We start from the raw sequence: 23,745 nt of genomic DNA, 5'->3' as shown, positions 1-23,745 counted from the left end.
ACAACTTTGTCTTCTGTTCATCTCACAAAGATCTTGCACTTTGTGATTGATCCCTTAAGCAATCATTAAATGCAGTTATGCTAGGTGCATATGCAGGACTAGTCCTATTATAAGTACATAGATACCCAGAAAAGGCAGTGATGTGAGTTTCTCAATCTCAGTCGGTCTTATGTATATTGGCTTTTAGGATTTCTTACCAGTCTTTTTAGTTTTGGTTTTGATTTTCTGGTTTTCTTGTAATAAATGGAAGTAAGCTTTGAAGTAACATTCATTTGATTTCAGGTTTTGTTTCAGTTATAACTCAACCTTATCCAGTGCTACAATTTACTTTATTCGTTGATTCCTTTTACATGTCTTTTGTTTTAATACTTTGAATTATGCCCACCTGCCGCCCTCCCATTTCCTACTTCAGAGGCCACTGTGGGCAAGTGTTAGATTTAGGCCCAAAATGTGTTAAGTATTTTGCTCTGTTAGTCCTTTTCTCCTGTTGTTTATTGGTTTTCATCTTGAGATTTTATGGAAAGTGTTCATTCTTGCTGTTTTTCTGAACTTCTGTAGGAGAGATCCTTTACCTTTTGTATCCATTCCCGTGTGGGCCACATGTGCCACCCTCTTTCCCCCATCCGGGTGATACTGTTGGTGGCTTCTTTGTGGGGTTTTCTGGGTGGTTTGGGAGGGGTCAAGTGTGTGTGGTTGTTTTTTTTTTGTTTGTTTGTTTGTTTGTTTGTTTTTTTTTTTTAGTTTAGGTTTTTAGAGGTGGTTTTGTTTCGTTTTGTTTTTTTTTTCATTTGTTTTGGGGTTTTTTATTGTTTTGTTTTGTTTTTAATCTGATCCGCTGAAATGTTGACTTCCTCAGTCCTTGATTATTCTCATTAACGTTGTCTCAATTTGTCCTAACTTTATAGTTCAAACTGCAGAAAGAATATGCTTGTCTGCTCGAAATATTTAGTTGTTCTTAAATCTTGTAAATTACTTTGTTGCACTTTGAAAGCAAATACATTTTTCTGTGTTTTAAAACAAGAAAAAGTATGTATTAAAAACAGAGTATATGCTGGTCATGTAGCCATTCACAAAGTTCTTAATCTATAACTTGTCTTTTTAGATTATAAATTCTTTAGTGTACAGAAAAGACGCCTTGTAATGCAGTTCACATGATTTGTATATTGTTCTAATAATACATGTCCATAAAAACATAGTAAGTATATTAAAAATTAGACTGAACATCAGGCTTAAAAAATTACTAGAAAATTAAATCAGGGTTTCTAATAAATAACTTAGGCTTCTGCAAGATCCTTCTTAAGATATCTTTGTTGCAGTTGAACAATTTTCCAGTGGTCAGAATTACTATAATTTGTATGCTGTGGTAAATAGAATTCCTTAAATAATAGCACACTGTACTGTGAAACAGATTTGTGAATATTTCAGGAAAGGATTTAATGGTCATACTTGCAAATTGTCTAGCATCAGCACCACCTGATCTGACTGTAAAAGTGCTGCTCACTGTTTATGTACTCTGTTTACTCTTTCAGCTTCAGGAAAATCAGGATGAAATAGAAAACATGATGAATGCAATATTTAAGGGTGTTTTTGTGCATAGATACCGGTAAGTTTCTCTTAGTAATTTGCAGCTTCATTAATTTATTTTAGAAGCTGGTGACAAGTTATTTCTAATTATTCATCTGTGTGATTCTGTTGATCCACTTATCTCCACAGAGATGCAATTGCTGAGATAAGAGCTATTTGTATTGAAGAGATTGGGATATGGATGAAGATGTACAGTGATGCCTTTCTCAATGACAGCTACTTAAAATATGTAGGCTGGACTATGCATGATAAGGTAAGCTGCATTGCAGAAAAGGTACAGAATCAGGAGGTGTAACTCCATGTTTTTGGTTGTTGATCTTGCCAGACTAAGTTCTGATCTCTTAACTCTTTTAAGCAGTCACTGCTTTTCCTATCACTCAGAACCACTGACGTTTCAACGTCCATAAAAAATAGATTTGAATCTTTTGAATATTTTAGAGAATGTATAGAGATTTTTATGGAACTGTAATTTGTAAGGAAACGGCTTTTCCTGGTTGTTTATTGTTGATACAGTCTTTTACTTTATAATACTTAACTATTTTAAATTAATGCATTTCACATGGGATAATCCAGTCATACAGCCTAACAGTTTCTCAGTTTTCCCAAGTTAAGAAAATTTTGACGTTCTCAGCTAGCTGTAAAAAGCATAAGAAAAGTCCCCATTTGTGCTGCTGAGTGCCTCAAGCTGTTACTTATCAGCTACCAGTAGAGATTATTCTCTGCTTGGAGTGGTCAGCAGTTATAGTTTAGAAATACTCCTTGATTCATAGTTGAGTCTGCACATTGTCTCAGATCTTGCATTGGAGACTTCAGACTATCAAATTTGAAGTGAAACAAATGAGGGATGCTCGCTCATGGGTTTGGTATCAGTAAACAATAACCGCTCACAGTGGATTGATAAGAAACTGTGTGAACTCCGTTGTCCTAGACTTTAGAAAAGTACTCGTGTATCTATACTTTAGAGCACATTCTCTGCAAAAGTAGATCTTGTACTTTTGGAGGAATATTACTCTCTGTATCTACTTGGTAATTCTGATCTAACAAGAGATGGTCGTTAATGATATAGATGTTGCCAGTTTTTAAGTGAAAGGAAACACATAGAAGTCTACTTAGAAATGTCTTGAACATTTGAAGTACATCTTTAAAGAATTAAACAAGTATATTTTGACTAACAGAGATAGAAACTGCAGTAAGACATTGGAGGGGGTTTTTTGTTTGGGTTGATTTTTTTTTTCCCCTTCATTGGCTTGTTACAAACAAGGACATATTCTCACATCATTATTGATAGTATATCTTGGCAACATTTAATCTTTGTTTTTGAATTAATTCAGACTGCAAAAGAAACTTGTCTTGTATGATTTGAAGTTCACATCTGTATCATATACTTGACTTTTAATCCAGTTCTTAATTTTATTTTAGCAAGGGGAAGTAAGACTCAAATGCCTAACTGCTTTGCAAGGGCTTTACTATAATAAGGAGCTTAATTCCAAATTGGAACTCTTCACCAGTCGCTTCAAGGTTAGTGTAACTTCATATTTTTAAGTACACATGAATTCTTTTAAAGTTGGATTACACTTCTTTCTTTGAAAATACTTTCTTTTGTGTTCTTAGGATAGAATTGTGTCTATGACTCTTGACAAAGAATATGATGTTGCAGTCCAAGCAATAAAATTACTCACTCTTGTTTTACAGTAAGTACCTGTATATGTCCTTATCTGACCTACAACAAATATTAAAACTTAGAAGTATTTCTCACACCTGTGGGTGAGGACAGCAGCTTGACAGAATTTAGATAAGCCAAAGTCTAGAGAAATGTTCATGTATTTTATATTTGAACAAACTGGAATTTCAAAAGTACTCTGGCTAGAACAATGCTTTTCTTTATCTACCACAGTTAAGTAAGTGTAAAGGCTAGAAACTTAGAATTCAGCCTCCCTAGTTTGAAGCTATCATGGAGTATTTGAACTGAAGAAATATAGGCTGCATTGAACATTATACAGGAGTAGAACTTTTGAGCATGATCTTCTACCAAACACTTGTACGTTATCCAGTAATCTTTGTTTAGGAAGACTTTGGAACTAACTATCTTGGTTTGGGTTTCAGGTTGATAAACTGAACAAAAAGGTTTAGATTCTCTTTCGTTTCCATCTCCCTCATTAGAGTTTATACACTATTGACTCAGACTGTTTGTGTTTTTTTTTTTATTATTTTCTTCTTCCCATCCCCACCCCTAGGAGTAGTGAAGAAGTTCTGACTGCAGAAGACTGTGAAAATGTCTACCATCTGGTTTATTCAGCTCATCGGCCAGTAGCAGTTGCCGCAGGGGAATTTCTTTATAAAAAGTAAGATGGAGAAATTATAGTTAACTTATCATTTCTGTAGATTTTAGTGTGTGCATTAATACTATGATTTTCATTAGTTCTAATTAAGAAAAGGAAAACTGAATAATGAAGTGGCCTGACAAAATAACTTCCAGAAACTTAAACACTGCCATAATTTTTGAACTGTTGTAGTTTTTCTGAATGAGAAATAAAGAGTAATTTTGAAGGCTGTGCTTTAAAAAGCTTGTACCTACAGGGAATATAATAGAAACACAGAGGAATGTTTTTCCTTTCCCATCCTTCCTGTGATCTATGAAACATCTTAAAATGCTCACATAGTTTGGTACCTAAATCTTGTGCTTGCATCATAACAAGTGTTTTCCCATTTGTAGTTTCCACACACCAAAGTTGGCTCACATGGCCATTTCATAAAGTATTTTTCTGTTGAATCTCTCTTTTTCTCTTTTCTTCTTTTTTTTTTAAACTACATGTATCAGGCGTGTAGGGAAAGAAAGCAGAATTTCCATCTAACACTTTACAGACCTGCTTCTTTGCTGCTCTAAAGTCTCATGTGGAGAGGTTCAAAAAATGTGGTTTGCTAAAGAGGACTATGGGACCTCAAGCACCTGCAATTATCACTGATGTTTGTAAAGTATTTTGTTATAATTATACATTCCACTGGAAACAGTCAGTGAAATACCAACTCAGCACTTACGAAATTGTTCAAATGTTACTTGTCCCAAATTACTTCCTTTCAAAATAAAATGTGGAGCCAAGCAGCAAGGTATTAAGTGTGTGTCTGTAAAAAACAATATATTGAAATTAATTGACTGTGGCAAAGGCAATGAAGAAGAAACTATTCCTGAAATAATATTTCTTTTAGGCTTTTCAGCCGCAGAGATCCTGAAGATGATGGAATACTTAAAAGAAGGGGAAGACAAAGTCCAAACGCTAACCTTGTGAAGACATTAGTGTTTTTCTTTTTGGAAAGTGAAGTAAGTCAAGTTTCAGGGATATCCTTATTTTTGTAGTGTGGGGTTTTTTTTTGTTTGTTTGTTTTGTGGTGGTGTTGTTTTGTTTTTAAATTTAATTTGTTGTTGTTTTTCACACTTACTGGTTAATAACCATGAGTCTGTCCCAGTTTTCCTATTATTTGAGCAACCTGGGGGTTCAAAGGACTATTTTGTGTAGTTGTGTTTATATGAAGGGTCTGTTTAGTACACAGTGTTGAGACAGGCTGTGAACTCTACTCCCAAATACTGTTCCGTCATTCTTCATGCTAATATATAGATGGAAACAAATTGTGATTTAGGAGTTTTATAAGGGGGAGGGCAAAAAACACCCCAAACAAATAAAACCCCCACACACACCCAGCCCCCATACCCCCCTATCCCCCAAGTTAAGTTAGTTGGGGAAGAGAGGCTTCTGTTGAACCAGGGAGCTTGCAAAATTTTCTCTGTTTTTTTGCTACAGACAGGAGCCAAGCAAGAAAAATACCTCGTATTGTAGAAAGTTCTGTAATGAACTTTATTGCTGATAAAGAAAAATACTTAATCTGTTCTCATTTTAGTTGCATGAACATGCTGCTTATCTTGTGGACAGCATGTGGGACTGTGCAACAGACCTCTTGAAGGACTGGGAATGTATGAACAGTCTTCTGTTGGAGGAGCCTCTCAACGGAGAAGAGCGTAAGAGATTTTCACGGATCGTTCTTTATATTGCTGTGTAGTTTCTGGTAGTCTTGATTTATAAGGAAGTAAGATGTTTACATTTATGAGTCCCCATATATTCTCTGTTTTTACATGACTGTAATAAATCACTAATACTAATTAAAAAATGTGAGGAAGAGTAGAAAGACTCACTTCTGGTATGGAAGTGAGACACAGAAGATCAAGGGTGAGAAGAAGAGAGGGAATAAGCATGCAGTGTCCGGTTGCCCTATTCGTTCCAAAGGTTCAGGCTGCATTTTGGCATTAGAGAAACTAAATAGCTTGTGAAACTGCTTAATTTATTGAGTGTTAAAACTACTCTATGGAAAAATACCATCATTTCTTTAATAACAGTAAAACCAAACAAACTCCCTGGCATAATTTTATAATTCATAGGTCCTAGTAAATGGACCTATGAAAAATTAAAAGGAACTGAAATGATTGTAAAACTTGGTATTTGTTTCATCCTGTCAGTCATCCAGTGATGTTCCCTCAATTTTAAATATTTTCTTGTCTAGTTTTATAAGGTGCTTATCTTCTCTATCCCCTGTGCCACTCCTGCCCCTGGAAATGAGCTATTGACCTAAATGCCTTTTTTTCTTTAAAAAAAGAAACAGATTTTAATCCTTAGATACTTGTGGAGGATGAAAAATGAAACTGTGTATTAACATCTGTTTCTTAAATTTCAGCTTTAACGGATAGACAAGAAAGCGCACTGATTGAAATAATGCTTTGTACAATTCGGCAAGCAGCTGAATGTCATCCTCCTGTGGGAAGAGGAACAGGGAAAAGGGTAGGAAGCAAAAAGCTACTTGTCTAGAGATGTGGGAATGGCTGTGTGGGGACACTGTGGGAAGAAGAAAAAGGTTGTAGTCTATTGCTGCTGATGGCACTGAATTCAGAAATTCAGCTTCAGTCTCCACAGCCTCCAGTAGCTGACTACCCCATCTGGTTCACTTTTCCTGGACTTTGGCATGTGCCTAATACTGTTGGGACTACTGCATTTGGTTTTACTTTTAAAGGAAATACAAAATTGATTTTGAAAAGAAGTATTGGTTGGAAAGTAGAAGAAAAATCAATGTTTGGGAAAGCCAAAACTATTTTCAATCTGAAAGAACAAAACAAGGGAAAGGAATATACTTCGTAGTCTGTTTGGAAGGAGAAAAGTCCACCAATTGGCTTTTCTCTGATGGTATACAGTTTAGTCAGCCCTCTTTTTACTGAGGCATTAAGCAGGGAAGGGAACTGCTTTCAAGACTGGTGCAACTTTTGATAAGAAACCCATTTAGGTACAGATTGAAATATTAAGATCAGATTGACATATGAATTGATTGAACATCATTAAAAATTAGTTAAGCTGAAAGTTTTTTCTTTCATTGTCAAGAAAAGCATTCTGATCATGGTATTGTGTTGCAAGGAAGGTAAACTTTGTCAATTTTGTTTTCAAGATCATTTTGATAGTATTAGGTGTAACTTTGAATTGCATTCTTTGAGTGCTGAATGGTGGGTTTTGTTTTGGTTTTGCTTTTTTGTTTTGTTTTGTTTTGTTTTAGATTGATATTTTGCAGTGATATTAGAAGGTCTTTGTACCTAATTGTCATTTCATTAGTGATAATGAAACTTTGTACCAGAAGTTTTAGTTGTAAAATTCTCACAGTAGCAATATTTTAGGTGCTGACAGCAAAGGAAAAGAAAACCCAGTTGGATGACAGAACAAAAATTACTGAACTTTTTGCTGTGGCACTTCCTCAGTTGCTAGCAAAGGTGAGTTTAATTCTGTTTCTTGTTGATGGACTGTTGCTGAAATGTTAACAAGTACAGTTTCTGTAATTAGCTGTATGGCTTGCACAGGTCTTCATTTTTTCTTATTCGTCTTTATTAGTATTTGATTGTTCTATAATGAGTTGTGTCATCCAAGTCTTTTTAATTTAAACTTCTTTCTCTGTCAATTTTACAGTATTCTGTAGATGCAGAAAAAGTCACCAACTTACTACAGTTGCCACAGTACTTTGATTTGGAAATTTATACAACAGGGCGATTAGAAAAGGTAAAGTAACGTTCAATAACACTTAACACAAAAGGAGAAAACACAGAATTTAGACTCAGTTACGGGATTTTGACACCATTGTAGGTGTGTTTTTTTTGTGTGAGACTTTATTTATCATAACCCTTATTGAGAATGAGACTTGGACTTCAGAGCTGTGCCTGGCTGCTGTTCTTGGAGATACTGAAAGTTTGAGTTTTCTAAGACCTGTCTGGTGAGTTTTAACAGAGAATCTTGCCAGTTAGATGAACTTTATACAAGAGCATTTATTGTTGGGTTATGGTCATGTTTGAGGTATCCTGCCTGACAGATAAAGCTTGTAGAAATAGCTTGATAAGTTTTCTTTTTCTCATCACTGAAACTAATAAACCACCATCTTCATTGCACGAAAAAGGGGAAAACTACCAGATCACAAGTTATGTAGTTACTGCTCTTATTTTATCTGCTACAGTGATGAAGTTGGTGTCAGCTGTTCTTGTCTCTGTTTTCTCCTCAGGTGCACTATTTTGCTGTATTGTGAAGCAAATAACTGGAAATCATTAGGGCCAAAAAAGTAGTAAAATGTTTAGTTGACAGCATAGTCTAGCAGTGAGCAACTCAGGTTGAGGGGAAACATAAAAACAACTGAAGTTGGTTTCAGTGCCGATGCTTGAGTGTTATGATACTAAGTCTTCAATTATACAGCTTTTAAGACCATGTATAAATGTTTGTGTGAGTGGGAGATAAATGCTTCTGTGTTGTTCAGTTGTCATTGCAAATTCAAGTGTTAGATAAAACCATACTGACAATTGCAAATTTTTAATGACTTTTTAAAATGCATTGTATCTTTAGCCTTTGACAAACTCCTACTTAATTTTTGCCAAATAGATTTTTAATTTACTCAGAAGCTTCATGGTCTTCCTGGAAGTGTTTCATGTTCTGTATCATAGTTACAAGAGTAATAAATTGAATTCATCTTTTAAAATTCCTTAAAAGTTATGAAAAATATGTACACATGCATGTGTGTATATGTATGAATACTTTTTTTTTTTTTCCCCCATGCCATCTTTCTTGTAGCATTTGGATGCCTTACTGCGACAAATCCGGGATATTGTGGAGAAGCACACAGATATAGATGTTTTGGAAGCCTGTTCAAAAACATACCACGCTCTCTGTAATGAAGAATTTACAATCTTTAACAGGGTTGACATTGCAAGAAGTCAGTTAATAGATGAATTGGCAGACAAGTTTAATCGACTTCTTGAAGACTTCCTGCAAGAGGTATTTTCATGTGCAAGATCCAACTTTTCTGCCCCTGTAAATGTTTCCAGTATGTTTTTCTGCCTTCCTATGCAAGTCAGTGAGCTAGGGATGGGAACTTCCCTCTGACTTTCAAAACTGTTAACCACAATAATATGACAGTGCTGTGATTACGTGAATTCAGACTGGTCTTTTAGGACAGTGAGTCTTTTGGGAATTTGAGGTAAGTTTCAGGTAAACAGTGAAATTACGTGAGCTTTTCACCTTTAGGTTTTGAACCTCATGTTTTGAGAGATGTAGCACTGGAATTCTACTGGGATTCTCCTCAGATGTACTAGTGTGATTGCATGTTGCTGTTGTTAAATACCAAAATCTCTAGAAAACACTTCCTCCCTTCCTGAATGCAAGCAGGTGCAGTTAATAGCTTAAAAATCACTTTGTTCCCACACTGTGCTAATCTGAAGAGTGAAAATTTTCTGATCCAGCGTTTAACTACACTATGTGGGATCTCTGACATTCAGACAAAACTTGTTTCTCCTCCTTCTCAGTTGTGATAAGGAGCATGGGAAGTGTGTTTTAGATGACTTCATCCTCCACACTCTCAGATGCAGATTTATTTTATCAAGCTCTGCTCCTTTCCTCTTGCTTATTGGCCTGAGCTAAGACACTGCTCTAGAAACCCTAGACACATGTGGACTATGCAAGAAATGTGCCTAGTAATCTGTTTATTTCTCCCTTTGTGAGAAAAAGAAAGAATGAGACGTAAAGCAAGGAAATGAAATGTCAGATAGTTGGCTTGAAGGAAAATGGCAAATACTCTGGTAGAAGTGTTGAAATCCATAGTGCTTTGATGAGGTTGGGCAATTACAGAACAGTGAAACACATTGGACTTGCAGTATCTCTGATGCACTGAGGAGTTTCTGTGACCTTAGATAGTTTATCCTGTGTACTTAAATAGATACTTTTTTTGGACCCTTTCTCTTTCACTCCTTTCTCCAAATGCAAGTTTGTCAGAACTTGTGGGAAGATTAGAACAAAACACTTCCCTTACCTCTCTCAGAGACTTTTTTCTGTGATTAAAGTAGGATTGAGGTACTGACCTGTGGCCCATCTAGTCCAGTATCTATTGTCTGACAGTGGCCTCTGCTGGATTCTTCAGAGAAAATTGAAGCACCTACATAATACATTGTGTTCCACTATCCTAGACTTTTTTCTTTTTTTTCGTTTTTCCTTCTCCCTCCTCTGTGCCCCCATCGCCTATCTCTCCTTGTGCTGCTGACTATTTCTCTTGTTTTTAGAAGAATTAATGACTTTGAGAGAGAAGGTAGCAGTTCATGTTTAGAAATAATTTAGATGGTATTTGCTCTCTCTTTTTTTGGTTGTTGTTAGGTGGGGGGGTGTTTTTTGGGGCTCAGTGTTTGTTGTTGTTGTCTTTTTGGCGGTGGTTTTTTTTTTTTTGTTTTGTTTTGTTTGTTTGTTTTTTTTAATCTTAAATTCCCTAGATTGCTTAGCATACATTGATTGGGATATCTTGCTATATGATTATTAAATAGGGGGAGGAGCCTGATGAAGATGATGCATATCAAGTCTTGTCAACACTGAAGAGAATCACTGCTTTTCACAAGTAAGTAGGTTTCTGCAAACATCTGTCAGGGTTGTGAGGGGATTGTTTTTGTTTGGTTTTAGTGTAACTTGGAGATTTTTTTGTTTAGTGGGAATGGTTGAAAGTTGTGGAGAACATGATGCATTTTGAATATAAAGAAATGTATACAAAACTGAAATCTGGGGTTTTTTTGCTTTGGTATTTGTGATGTTGGGGGTGTTTTTTGTTGGGGCTTGGGGGGGTGGTGTTGGTTGTCTATTTATTTATTATTTTTAAGCTTTTAGTAGCTGTTAACAACAAATTGCACAAATGCTGTTAATTAAATTACATCTTTGCTACATTTCTAATGCTTCCAGTGCTCATGACCTGTCAAGATGGGACTTGTTTGGCTGCAACTACAAGTTACTGAAAACTGGCATTGAAAATGGAGACATGCCAGAACAGGTCTGTACTTAAAATGCGTTCTTTAGGTACAACAATAAATAGCTTTTGTTGCTGTATTTTATTGGCCTTTGTCATCTAATGAATTTTTTTCTTTTGATTTCAGATTGTTATTCATGCACTGCAGTGTACTCATTATGTAATCCTTTGGCAGCTAGCAAAAATTACTGAAAGCAGTTCCACAAAGGTATGCCTTGTTCCAGATGTATTAGTAAATAAACATTTGTACATACCTGCAGTGTCATCAAGTGGGAACTGCAATGGAGTTAAGACTTAAGATCTTTTTTTTTTTTTTTTTTTTAATACCAATACCTGCCTAAATCTGCTTTTCTGATAAGTTCTTCAGAATTCATAGTTTTAGTAGCGGAATGCTTGACTTCTAAATGTAGTATTTACCTAAATTGTTACAATTTTATTATTGAATTGTCAATATTATGTTTAATTTGACAGAATTTTAAAGTAATTGTAGTAAATAAATGCAATACCAATTAAGTCTGGCACAGTAAGAATGGTAAGGAAGGCTAAAGCACCAATTACAAAACATGGGTAGTAGTAAACTGACTGTACTAAGTAGTGGGTTTGAATTTGTTTGTAAACTGAAGTATCAGTCACAAAGTCTGTGAAGTATAAGAATTTGCACACTATTGTAGTATTCTTATCGCTCGGTATGTTGAAATCATATTTTGCTCTTCATCAGTCTTTTAAATTTGTTAAATAAAGGCATGAAAAGATTAAGATAAATTTCAAACTTTTATAGGGAATAGTAGAGGGCCTGTTCTGGTTCTATGTATAGTAATCTTGAAGGGCAAAGCTCTGGCAAATGTCAGCTTTCTAATTTCACTTCTTGAAAAATCTTGGAGGAAGGATTAAAGTTTCTTGTATCCACTGGACAGCATTACTTGAAGAGGGTGACTAGGTGGTTTGCTGTGTGAACTGCCTAATGAAAGGTGATTTTTGAAAGGCTAGACAATTTAGAATGAAGTTTGTAATTGCTGAAACATTTTGATGATTTCTTTGACTTAAAAAAACAAAAACAAACAAAAAAGTTACTTTTTCTGGAAGCTTTCTGCAGTCCTGTAAGAAGAGTGCATTTTGTGTTCTTTCACCAGCAATTTACGCTGGAGTTGCACTTTGTTATTAGAGTTACTGATAAAACGTCCTTTATTTATGTCAGATGAAGTAAGTAAATTCTTCAGGTTTTTTAAACACTTTGATTGCCATACTTACAATTAATTTGAGAAAAAGAAGCTGTAGACATCTGTTATAATTTACTAGGGAGAAAACAAAGAGAACTTATGACATTCATAATTTATAATCAATAAATTATAATTTATAATTGATAATCCATTATTACAATAAACTTGTAAGGATGTATAAATTTTTTCTTTTTTCTTTATTTTAGGGTATGGTAGTATGAGCTTCTGGTAGATACAAGAGTGGAGAAGCATGCTATGTAACTTGTACTAATGGTTTTTATAACAGAAAACACCTTTGTGAGATCATGGTGTTTTGTTTTGGTTTTTTTCCCTTTTTTTTTTTTCCTCCTGCCATGTTAAGACTTCATTAGTCCAATGAGTAATTGCAACCTTACTGATTCAGTAATTACAATCTGAAGGTGTGTTAAATAAATGTGAACAATTTTGTCACTGGCTGGCTAGCTTACCATCTGGGTTTTAATGGCTTTTAACATTTCCAAACCAAAAATACCAGATACGAGGTGGATGCGTAGAATATTGAGAACCAGTTCTGTGAGTGAAGTCTTTGGAGGCTTTGTTAACCTATTTTTTAAAGGGTAAAAATCAGTCTTGAGTTTTTTGTAATAGTGATTAAACCTTTATCACAAGGCTGATGTCAAAAGCTGAGTCAAATACTGAAAAGTTAGGTTAGAAATTAAGATTACCTTAGCTATTTTGCAGTAAAATATAATGCTTTCAGCAGGAATGAAAAGAGCGTATTTACAGAGTGGTCTTTTATTGAGACTGTTTTCTGCTCCTATATAATAAAATTTGGTAAATTAAAGCTTTCATAGGCTAAAATTCTGAACCACAACTCTTATTATATTTAACTGCTTGACTGCTGCCGAATGTACTAGGTATGTATGGAAGTTCCATTGATTTCTGTTCAGTGCCAGTGGAACATAACAGCGAAGAAGTTGAAGCACAGAACCAGAAATGACAGAAATGTACTCTGCCTAAAGATTTTGTTTGGGATTTTTTGTTTTGTTTTTTTGTTCTGTGACTAAATTAACTGCTAACTGCATGCAGTTTGTGAACAGGTTGACTAAGTATGGGAATTAGCTTCATAATATAGGCTGCTAAAATAAAAGACTCTACAAATAGTTCAATTTTTATTAAAATTTAAACAAATAATTCTGTATAAAGGAAAGAAAATATTCCCATCTGTAACTATTAGCATCAGTATAATAATCTGAATGGTAAATGTTGAGAGAAAAGGTTTTAAGTAGTGAAGGCGTTCTAAAATCATAAACTGATAGTCAAGAGGCAGCTATTGCTTTTGTGATTCCCACCAAGATTAAAGGACACGTTGTACCAGTGTGTTACCCGCTTTCTTGAAGGGAGAGACTTGTTCTGGTTTAGATTGCATGGATAGTTTTTAGACATATCTCAAGGGTATTTCTTCTTTGTTGAGACTGATGCTTGGTTACAGGGTTGGTCTTTTGTAATATGACTTCCCCAGTTCTATGTGTGCTAGAATCTTCACGTGATTGAATAACACCAACTAGCTGCACACGTGGATGGTATTTGTACCATTTTGATACTTTACTGGCTCAATAATCTACTTTTCTGGAAGTTATTGCAACACTTACAAGGCTTCATTTCGTTTTTTTCAATGGAAGAGGGGAAGAAAAAACTCAACTCTTACATGACATTTTACTTTATACCCAAGCAGTGAGCTAAAAAAAAAATAAAATAAAATACCATGTAGCCTTGTCTGTTTTAGTTATAAACAGCTCCCTAATCTATCTTGTAGGTTGAAAATACAGATATTTTAAAGAAAAAAATGTTTTATGCTCTGCGTTGTTTGGTTGGTTGTTTTGAGGTTTGGTTTGGGTTTTTTTTAGTTGGTTGTTTTTTTTGTTGTTGTTTGTTTATTTTGCTTGGTTTTGGATAGGGTGTTGGTAGGGTTTTTTTAGTTGTGGGTTTTTTTTTTTTTGTTATGCTTTTAATAAATAACTTCACTATTTTCATCTCAACTTCTATTTCTTTTTGCAGTACACAAGGTGACAAAATTGAGAAATTTGCTGCTTGATATTTTTATTTGTAATAGTGATTTTTAAATAATGCTGTGGACTTGAATGTTATGACTATGTACCTGGTCTGTGGTGGATGAACCTGTGAAAATGCATATGCTAAATGTGACTATAACACTGAAAATCAAGCAGAACTTTTATATGAAATCCTTCTTTTTAAAGGAGGATCTTCTACGTCTAAAGAAGCAGATGAGAGTGTTCTGTCAAATCTGTCAACACTACCTGACCAATGTAAACACTGCTGTTAAGGAACAGGTTAGTGACTGTTGTTTATCCTTGTAGTCTTCTAATACTATATTTTTAAAGGAGTTGAAAAATTCTTCTTGCTAATATTTTTAGCGTTTATGTAGGAATATGGTGTGTCTTGGATGTTTAGGCTGAATGCCATTTGAGTGTGAATACCTACTCTATTTGTATGCTTGCCCTCCTTTAGGTAATTTAGGTAGGATTTCAGAACCAATTTAAACTTGATTCTTTAAGGTAATTTTAGGCAGCATAAGCTTTTATTCAAAGGGGGTTTTTGTTTGTTTCTTTATACAATGACTGGGCAGGTGCACTGTAAAAGCCTTCTGGTTTGTAAGTTTGGTGGGAGAGTTCTGTTTCGTAGCTCCTGCTTACCATGTGGTCATGACACACACCTCAGGTAGAGCTGATTGTGGATTCATAGACTCAGAGGTGGAGGAAATACAGACAGATATTTAAAAGAGAGACTTTTTTTTTGTTGTTGTTGTTCTATCTTTGAATACTTGTACATTCCCACATTTGTACAATGATATATATGTGCTCACCCACTCAAGAACTGTGAAAACTTACCTCCTGTTGGCTGTAAACCTGTGAGGACATACAGAGGCAACTTCTCTGTCTGTTGTCTTTCACCATGATGCTTCATACAGAATATATTCTTCAGTTTTTCAGAGTCCCAGGGTTTTGGGGATCTCCGAATGAGGAAAAAAAGAATGAGTACTTAACATGAGTGAGTGTGTGTGTTTGTGTTTATACATGCACACATATGCACTGTAACCTAGGGGGTTTTATCGTTGGGAAGTGGTATTTCTTTTTTGTGATTACCCTTAGGTACACTCACACTGGTCAGTTGTTAACATACTGTATAGAGATATTTGGAAACCATTCTAGCAAATGTCTGGAAGCCTCAAAAATGATGTGCTGCTCGGAAAAGATGTGAGCAGTTTCCATTTACCAGTTTTACAGTCAGCCCCTCATATAGTTGTTCTTTCTTGGGGAGAGTTTTAGCTGGAACTAAGTTCTTGGTTATTTCAGACATAAAATATGTAGGTATTTAGACCATGCAAGTACTGCCTGACATTTCAGGTAGGAGAGAAAAGTCCTGGCTTTCTTGAAGAAAAATGCAGGGATTAATGTTTTTTGTTTGTGTGTTTAAAACTTTTCTTACATTTCGAAAAGAATTGACACCATCTTGGGAAATACTTGTCTTGAGTTCTCTGAGGGTGACAGGGTCAAATGAAAAGGCTAAACTGTAGGGACTGATTCTTTTCCAATCTGTGGTCAAATAGTTCCTCTAGCCAGGACACTCACAGGCGTTTCAGGTTCCAGTGAAAAGCACAGGTTACTGATAGCAGGATTAGTTCTAAATAAATGCCTTTAACAACCTTTTGAATTCTAAAATGAAAAAAACAAACTATCTTCTGGGTACACTTTTTAATTAAACAAATAGAAAGCCAGGAGCCATTTTGCTGCTAAAGGTAATAATAACATGGTTGAGCTTGAAGTTGAAAATCTGGTCCACTGAGTTTCCCAACGGCAGCTTTTGAAACTCTTGCTATAACAAGAATACTCCTGGAACTGAATAGGTAAAGTTCTATGCTGGAGAGCTATCTAGTGTCAAAATCACAAGGTGTAGGGCGTGAAAGTGCGAATAACAAATATTGCTGAAGCTCTGAGTATGTCTCTTTAGAAGGCTATATAACTCTTAGGCTTAGGTGAATGTTGTAGAAACTAGAACTGCCTCAGTCACATAGGGTACAGAAGTCACAGTTCTGCTTTCCTTCTATAATTTCATGAAAGGGCAAAAGGGACTTCAGCGGAGCATATGTATTTTTGAGACCAGATATTAGTAATATTTGCTTTAAGAAGATAGAGAACAGATCTGTTCATTAAAATGGAAGTATTTAGGAGATTAGAGTCAAAGAGATGAGGTGCAGCACTAAGAAGTGTGTTGCCTTGGTCTCTTAGTTTGAAGAATATCTGTCTAGGTACTGATACATTTGAACTTTACAGGGAGGTGGAGTACAGACATCTAAATCGGATGTCAGACACACAAGTTACCCAGCAAAATGAAGAGGTGGTTTCTTTTTTGGAAGTAAGACATACTTTAGGATTTAAAGGGATTGAATGACCTCCGCTGTTAGATGTTTTACAAATGTGATCGAAACAATTTTAAAAAAAGAAATATAAAAGGAGACTGTACTGTGGTTGGTGTCTACAAAGTTCTCTAGTGACCTAATGTAGTATCTGCCAGACAGAACTTCGGAGTTGAAGTCTCCTCATGTTTTAATCTCACAGTGTTTTGATATTTAGTTGGCATCATCTGTGCAATATTTTTCTCTGGAGACCCAGTCTTCATACAGCAACCTCCCGTAAGAAACTGTGCACGTTTTGACCTCTAGTTGGCCTGCATAGTTGTTTAGGTATTTAGTGGCTTGTGTGCACCATTGGGCTCTTAAGTATTTTGTGAAGTGGAAGTACATTATTTTTAAGTAAAATCCAGTTTCCAAACAAGTATTTACTAAGGTTTCTTTTTAATAGGCTTTCACAATTCTGTGTGATGTGTTGATGATCTTCAGTCATCAGATTATGACAGGAGGACGTGACATGTTGGAGCCACTTGTTTACACTCCTGATTCTTCGTTACAATCTGAACTACTCAGTTTTATTTTAGATCATGTCTTCATTGATCAGGATGATGATAATAATAGTGCAGGTTTGTACAAAACTTACGTTTCCTTTATATTATTTGCCTTCTAACTAATATATTTGTTTGCCTGTGCTTTTTTGTGGGTTTTTTCTTTTTTTCTGGCATTGAGAGGTGTGTATGAACACAGAGTTAAGTTTCTCTTAAACGTCTGCAGCCAATTAAAGCATTTTATGTTTTGGGGACATGTAGGGAAATCGTGGTAAAGGTACAAATATTTATGTCTGTATCGGGAAAAGGGGCTTGTTGGTGGGCAATGAAGTACACTGCTGTCAGAATTGAGATTTGATTTTCTGAATCCTGACCATTATCCCTCATCACTTCATATATAAATGCTTAAATATGAAGCATTTAAACCTGACAGTTTTCATGTTCTGAACTCTTTCTAGATGGACAGCAGGATGATGAAGCTAGCAAAATTGAAGCATTGCACAAAAGAAGAAATCTACTTGCAGCTTTCTGTAAACTCATTGTATATACTGTGGTGGAAATGAATACAGCTGCAGACATTTTCAAGCAATATATGAAGGTAAATCTGGAGCTTTGTAGTGACACTTGATAAAACTACTGGAATACAGTAGCTGTGGATTTTTTAATTATTTATTTTTTACCTTGTAAGATAACTGATTCAAAATGTGAAGAAGTCAAAACTCTAGAGTTGGTAGCTTGTAGCCTTCAAAGTTATTTTTCTGTAAGAAGGGAAAAAATGGCTGAGATGAGTTTCACAGTTCCAGTGTGTGTGTAGCAGGGAGGGAGGTAGGAAACCTGATAATTATTTTTACGTTGTTTTTAATAGATTTATTTTCTTATCCTGATCGATGGTATATTTTTAATTCAGTCATTAGTTTAGCAGGTCTTTGAGAATCTTCTCACAAAGATCAACTCCATGTTGTCTACCTTCATCAAACAATTTCAGCTTAGACTTTTTAGGAGAGAAAAAAAAATGCGCACCACTCCCTCTCTTCTTCTCTTCCCCCACCATATGATCTTTGTACCCATTTCTGTCTTACTTAAATATAAAAATCCTTTCTGGCCTCCTGGGATTCACAGCTGCACAGTGATATGAGTTCTCATTTTGTGAACATGATAAAGCTTTGCTCCTTTGTGAATACATTAAAAAATTTAAATTTTGGACAGTCTTCATTTATCTGAGTGCCCTATATATATTTTGAATCTCTAAATAACTAATTGGGTCTTTATTGAACCCGAAATACTTAAAGAACTGAACAGGCAACTGTCTTCATTGGAAAAATTACGGCTATGATGCTATCCCTGAGTGCTTCCTTTCAGCAGAGAAAATAGAAGACTCCCCACCAGAGTGATAGAAGTTACTAAAAACATGAGATTCTAATCTTACACCCTGAAGGGGTGAGCATGTGTCATTAACAAATGTGTCATGGCCTTGAAGATAAATAGGTCATCCTGTCTCTAAAGTAATACTAGTGACAAGAATGAAAAGTGGATATACTCTTTATGATTTGAGGGGGTTTTTATCATTTTGGAGGTATTTTAGAATATAATTTTGATGATGTAATCATGAACATGTTAAGTTTTTTTTCCTTTTGAAAGTGTTAAAATTTTTTTTAAAATAGCAAATCTTAGATGTTGTTTTCTGAAGAATTCTGTAGTTGTATGTTTTAAACTAAAATGTTAACTTTTTTTTTATTGTTTTTCATAGTATTACAATGACTATGGTGATATTATTAAAGAAACAATGAGTAAAACAAGACAGATAGACAAAATCCAGTGTGCTAAAACACTTATTCTTAGCTTGCAGCAGGTAAGAATAATTTACAATATTTTAATGCGTAAAATCCTATCCTGTAGATTATGTCCTGTTGTTTAATAGCCATTGTGAGGTATAACTAAGAAATTCTTACGAAAGGTAGGGATAAATAGGTCTAAATGGAAACCCACTTTCTGCAATTATTTGAAAAAACTGCCAGAAGTCTTCCTATGCTTAGCAAATATTGTACTGTGAAAAGTATGTGTGAGACACCAATAAATATGAAATTAATGTAACTGTGATACCTTCTTAATTCTAAAACAACAGTTTGAGTCACATATTCAGAAACATGTGAAACTGCTAGTTTATTATTCGTGAACAGGTAAACAAGGGAAAACACTTCCTGCCTGTGTGGTGGAGTTTTGTGTTTTTGTTTGTGGGGATTTTTTTTTTTCTTTTGCTTTTTTTTTTTTGTTGTTGTTGTTTTGTTTTGGTTCTGGGATTTTTTTTTAAAACTATTCTGAGAAGTAATGGGAAGTTTTAGTAATTCAATATTTCTTAATGTTTGGTAGGGGCTTCACCCATCTTTGAAATTAAAACATGATTTAATGCTCTCTTCAGTAAATGAGCTTGTTTGTGTGGAGACCTGATGAATTCAGTCGAGGTCAGAGTTGGATTCATCTGCTCACATGAACCGTCTGCATGAATTTTATTTACAGGATCAGAACAATAAAGCCATATCTCTGCAAACCACAAACCACTGTAATCCAACAGATCTCTGCTATTGTTGAAATGAAAAATGTACCCCAATTTATCCTGTCTCTCCCCACACTTTTTTTTTGGACTAGGGGCCATAGAGCCACATAGTGGATATAGATCTAGATACTGATCCTAGTTGAGAACCAACCAGAAGTAGTACATAATGAAGGCCCTAAGCTGGTTTATCTGTATGGATATTGTCAATATAAGGGAGGATGAGTCTTTTTCTTCTGATAGCAGCATGACTTTAAGTAGCTGGTGCAACTGCAACATAAAATATGCAACTAAATATTACTGTGGTCTTTGACTTTTGACCAGAGTTCACAAATTTTTGTGATACTGTGTAAACGCTATCCTTATTAGTCCTGTCTTATGAATAACCAGCCCCTTATATTTTAAAGGGCAGACAGAGGAAGTGAGTGTAGTACATAAAATTGCACACAACAGGGAGGCAGTTACACAATCCTAATATGGCAATAAGAATAGTAACATGAGGGGACCCAAGTATTATAAAACAAACAAACAAAAAACGCCACATGTGAAGATAAACATGTAACTGGCATTTTTTCCAGGGAAACTTCTTAAAAATGAAACTAACTAGAGAAGAAATATTAGAAATGGTAGTGAATAAAAGGAATAACTAAGTTGCAATGTGAGATACACTAACATAAATGAAAAGTATGCAACTATGGGCCAAAAAGTATCTATAAATTAAAAGTTAATGCTCATAGAACTAGTAAGACTAGTTTGAGTTTATTCTGTGTTATATGAGAGTGAAGGGTGAGTGTGTTAGACAAAATTAAAAAAACAATAAAAAAATTGACTGTTGAAGAGAATTGGTCAAATTCAGTAGGATGAAAAAAAGATTGATAAAAGGAAAGACGACTGTGGAGTTCAGTGTTCAGCTTTGCCAATTGTTGAATAGTAAAAAGTTTGATCCTCAGTTGCAAAGTTTCTGCTGTCTTTGGCAACTTCCCTGACGACACGTTTCCATTTTAGAATTTCTTCATTGTACTTGTATTTAAAAAGATACCAAAAAAAAAAAAAAAAAAAAAGATTAAGTAGTAGTAGTTTGACAAACTGTAGCGGTAAAGACCAGGTGAGAATTTACTGCATTTATTTATTCTCTGCTGGTGTATGTATCAATCAGTCGGGAATCCTACTAATTCTCAAGTCTAGAACACCTCATTTATGGAAGTGCTGAAATCTGTCATTCAACATATTAATAGTTTGATGTATTCTTGAACAGTGTGCATTTCAAGGATTAGCTCTGAAGTGCAAACTCTTCAAGAGTAGCCTTGACTTGGTTTTCCTAAATCTCCATGTTTGTCTTTTGGGGTTATTGAATTAAGAAAAAAAAGCTGCAAAACACTTTTTTACTGAAACTTAGCTCTGAGTCGGTCCAAAGTTTGGCATGATCTTTTAATAAATGAAAATCTCCCTTTTTATTTCACACAGCTTTTCAATGAAATGATTCAAGAAAATGGTTATAATTTTGACAGATCATCACCGACGTTCAGTGGCATAAAGGAACTTGCTCGACGTTTTGCTTTAACGTTTGGACTGGATCAGTTAAAAACAAGAGAAGCTATTGCTATGTTACACAAGTAATTGTGTGCTTTGTATTACTTCCCTTTTTATAAACCCTTCCTGAATAACATAATATCTCTTCAGACTTTCAAAATCAGTTTGTTAATGTAAACCACATCAGCACTAGAGATGATATAGCCCATTTATAAATTAGGAGATGACTACAGTTTTGTCCCTGAATTAAACCCAAATGTTAAATAATGTTCGTATTCTTTCGCATCGTTGTATAAGCCTGTAAGTGATAGCCATGTTGATGCTATCGTGAAAAAGTATTTTTAATGTCTTATCCATAGCAATAAGAACTGATCCACCTCACTGTCAGTGGTGGTCATATTGGCCTCATGCAGAAGACTTGAAATGCAAGGTAGTAACATCATGACAGAAAGAGTCCCTCCAGATTCACAGTATGAATAGCGTTCACTTTTTTTGCCACTTTTTTTTAATTGCTTTCTTGATGTAGAAGAAGGGTGTTCAGTTCTTATAGCTCCCAGTGCATAGAACTTTTTCTTTAGTTTTTGTGCTTTATGTGACTTAATTTTTAACTTTTTCTTAGGGATGGCATAGAATTTGCTTTTAAGGAGCCTAATCCACAAGGTGAGAGCCACCCACCATTAAATTTGGCATTTCTCGATATTCTGAGTGAGTTCTCCTCCAAACTTCTCAGACAAGACAAAAGAACAGTGTAAGTATTTTCTTAATATCCTTAATATTTGTTAATGATAAGACATGCATCTGAATAAATACTTATTTATGTAGATTTCATTCACCTAAAGTGGAATCTTCAGTACATCAAGATAATTTTACACTAATGAAGTCAAGTACAATCACAAAGGGTAAATTGTACTTACCATTGTTGTTCTCATTTTGTGGTGCATGAACAGAAATCATATACTGGATTTGCTGTTGTCAGGCATTTTTGTTACCTAGATGAGGAGCGTTGGGTATTAATTTCAGTAGTTATATATCTTGATATATTAACATATTTCACAAGTATATTGCATCTTTGTAATTATTTTTTCCATTTAAAGGTATGTTTACTTGGAGAAGTTTATGACCTTTCAGATGTCTCTACGAAGAGAAGATGTGTGGCTTCCTCTCATGTCCTACAGAAACTCTTTATTAGCTGGTGGGGATGATGATACTATGTCAGTGATCAGTGGAATCAGTAGTCGAGGATCTACAGTAAGAAATAAGAAGACAAAGCCAGCAACAGGAAAACGGAAAGTACCCGAAGGTAGATCCTTTCTCCTCTTAAAATTTGCTAGAGTAGATATTCACATAAGCTACACATGTCGATCTCTATCGTTAGCTTGAGTGCATTTGTATGCTTTAATGTATTTTTTTAAAACAGGATAACTTATAACTTTCATTGCATGTATATGTCGTAGTGGGAAAAGACTCTTCATTTGAAGAGTCTGAATAACATAACATTGATTCACAAAAGTAAATAAAAGTGCTACTCTCTATTAAATCACAGAATATAAAAGTATTTTAAATACTCTAGCCAGTGGTCATAAATCCAGGCCTTCTGGGGCATGTGTGAGGCTGTGAGAAAAAAAAAAAAGAAATGTATTTTCAGCAAGAAGAAAGTACATGCATTTAAGTCATGATTAAACATTCAATTTGAGATTAGTTTAAAAAAATTTTACTGGTGTCCTGTGTTTGCTTCCAGCTGAAGAAAGCAGCAGTAGTGACAGTATGTGGTTGAACAGGGAGCAGACAATGCACACACCAGTTATGATGCAGACACCTCAGCTTACTTCCACAATAATGAGGGAGCCCAAGAGATTACGACCTGAAGAAAGTTATATGGGTGTCTATCCTATGCAGCCTGAACACCATCAAGCTCCGCTCGATTACAAGTATGTAGATGAGTAGGTCTGCTTTGTGTTAGTGTTCATACACAAAACCAGTTCATGTTTAAAATAGAATAATGGTCTTTTTAAGCACGCAAGTAACGTGGATGTTGGCTCAAAGGCAACAGGAAGAAGCCGCGCGACAACAACAGGAGAGGGCAGCGATGAACTACGTCAAGCTGAGAACCAACTTGCAACACGCTATGTGAGTGAGAGTGAAATGTTCCTCCAGAGGTTTGGGGAGGGGAGGGTTTCTTAAATGCACTGTTACTACTGCATCTTTTAAGAGGGATACATGTTCTAGTTCTTGAGTAGTGTTTTTCTGTGTCTTAAAGTTTTAAGTTGCCTTAGAAAGAAGTGCTAGAAGTGCCCAGTGATGCATTTAGCAGAATAGATCTGTTTTGTTTCTTGTTTATTTTTGCACATAAATTCCAGAAAAATTAAGTAGCGGTGAGCTTTGTAATAAAGGGAACTGGTTGTTGAACAGAATGCTATCTGTGGCAGCTATATATAATCAATGCAACATGTGTTTGCGTAATCAATGCAACGTGTTTGGTGTGGGTTTGATTTGCTTATCAGTTCCCACAGCCTCTCAGAATACCCACTTAGAGATGTACCCCAAAGTTCCATAAGCAGATCTTTGTTAGTCATT

The 23,745-nt window shown here is 35.1% G+C and overlaps 1 protein-coding gene across 2 annotated transcripts in view; it reads left to right on the top strand.

Moving 5' to 3' along the window:
* STAG2 (stromal antigen 2) overlaps window positions 1-23,745 on the top strand; it is an 81,754-nt gene that overhangs the window by 52,094 nt on the left and 5,915 nt on the right. Inside the window, exons 9-31 of one of the 2 annotated variants that reach the window (XM_042807151.1) lie at window positions 1,530-1,603; window positions 1,714-1,837; window positions 3,004-3,102; window positions 3,196-3,275; window positions 3,819-3,926; window positions 4,789-4,900; window positions 5,476-5,593; window positions 6,304-6,407; window positions 7,286-7,378; window positions 7,572-7,661; window positions 8,715-8,918; window positions 10,451-10,521; window positions 10,857-10,944; window positions 11,048-11,128; window positions 14,375-14,467; window positions 16,997-17,171; window positions 17,552-17,691; window positions 18,841-18,942; window positions 21,106-21,254; window positions 21,791-21,919; window positions 22,266-22,471; window positions 22,910-23,099; window positions 23,215-23,298. In XM_042807151.1, coding sequence (XP_042663085.1) covers window positions 1,530-1,603; window positions 1,714-1,837; window positions 3,004-3,102; window positions 3,196-3,275; window positions 3,819-3,926; window positions 4,789-4,900; window positions 5,476-5,593; window positions 6,304-6,407; window positions 7,286-7,378; window positions 7,572-7,661; window positions 8,715-8,918; window positions 10,451-10,521; window positions 10,857-10,944; window positions 11,048-11,128; window positions 14,375-14,467; window positions 16,997-17,171; window positions 17,552-17,691; window positions 18,841-18,942; window positions 21,106-21,254; window positions 21,791-21,919; window positions 22,266-22,471; window positions 22,910-23,099; window positions 23,215-23,298 — 2,714 coding nt within the window. Of the gene's footprint in view, window positions 1-1,529; window positions 1,604-1,713; window positions 1,838-3,003; window positions 3,103-3,195; window positions 3,276-3,818; window positions 3,927-4,788; window positions 4,901-5,475; window positions 5,594-6,303; window positions 6,408-7,285; window positions 7,379-7,571; window positions 7,662-8,714; window positions 8,919-10,450; window positions 10,522-10,856; window positions 10,945-11,047; window positions 11,129-14,374; window positions 14,468-16,996; window positions 17,172-17,551; window positions 17,692-18,840; window positions 18,943-21,105; window positions 21,255-21,790; window positions 21,920-22,265; window positions 22,472-22,909; window positions 23,100-23,184; window positions 23,299-23,745 lie in introns of both variants that reach the window. The other variant, XM_042807150.1, reaches the window with a different exon arrangement.

This window comes from Tyto alba, unplaced genomic scaffold, assembly GCF_018691265.1.
Source record: "Tyto alba isolate M040663 unplaced genomic scaffold, T.alba_DEE_v4.0 Super-Scaffold_5, whole genome shotgun sequence".
NCBI lineage: Eukaryota > Metazoa > Chordata > Aves > Strigiformes > Tytonidae > Tyto > Tyto alba.
Note: the sequence above shows the minus strand (reverse complement) of the source record. Positions and strands in the feature narration are given on the sequence as shown.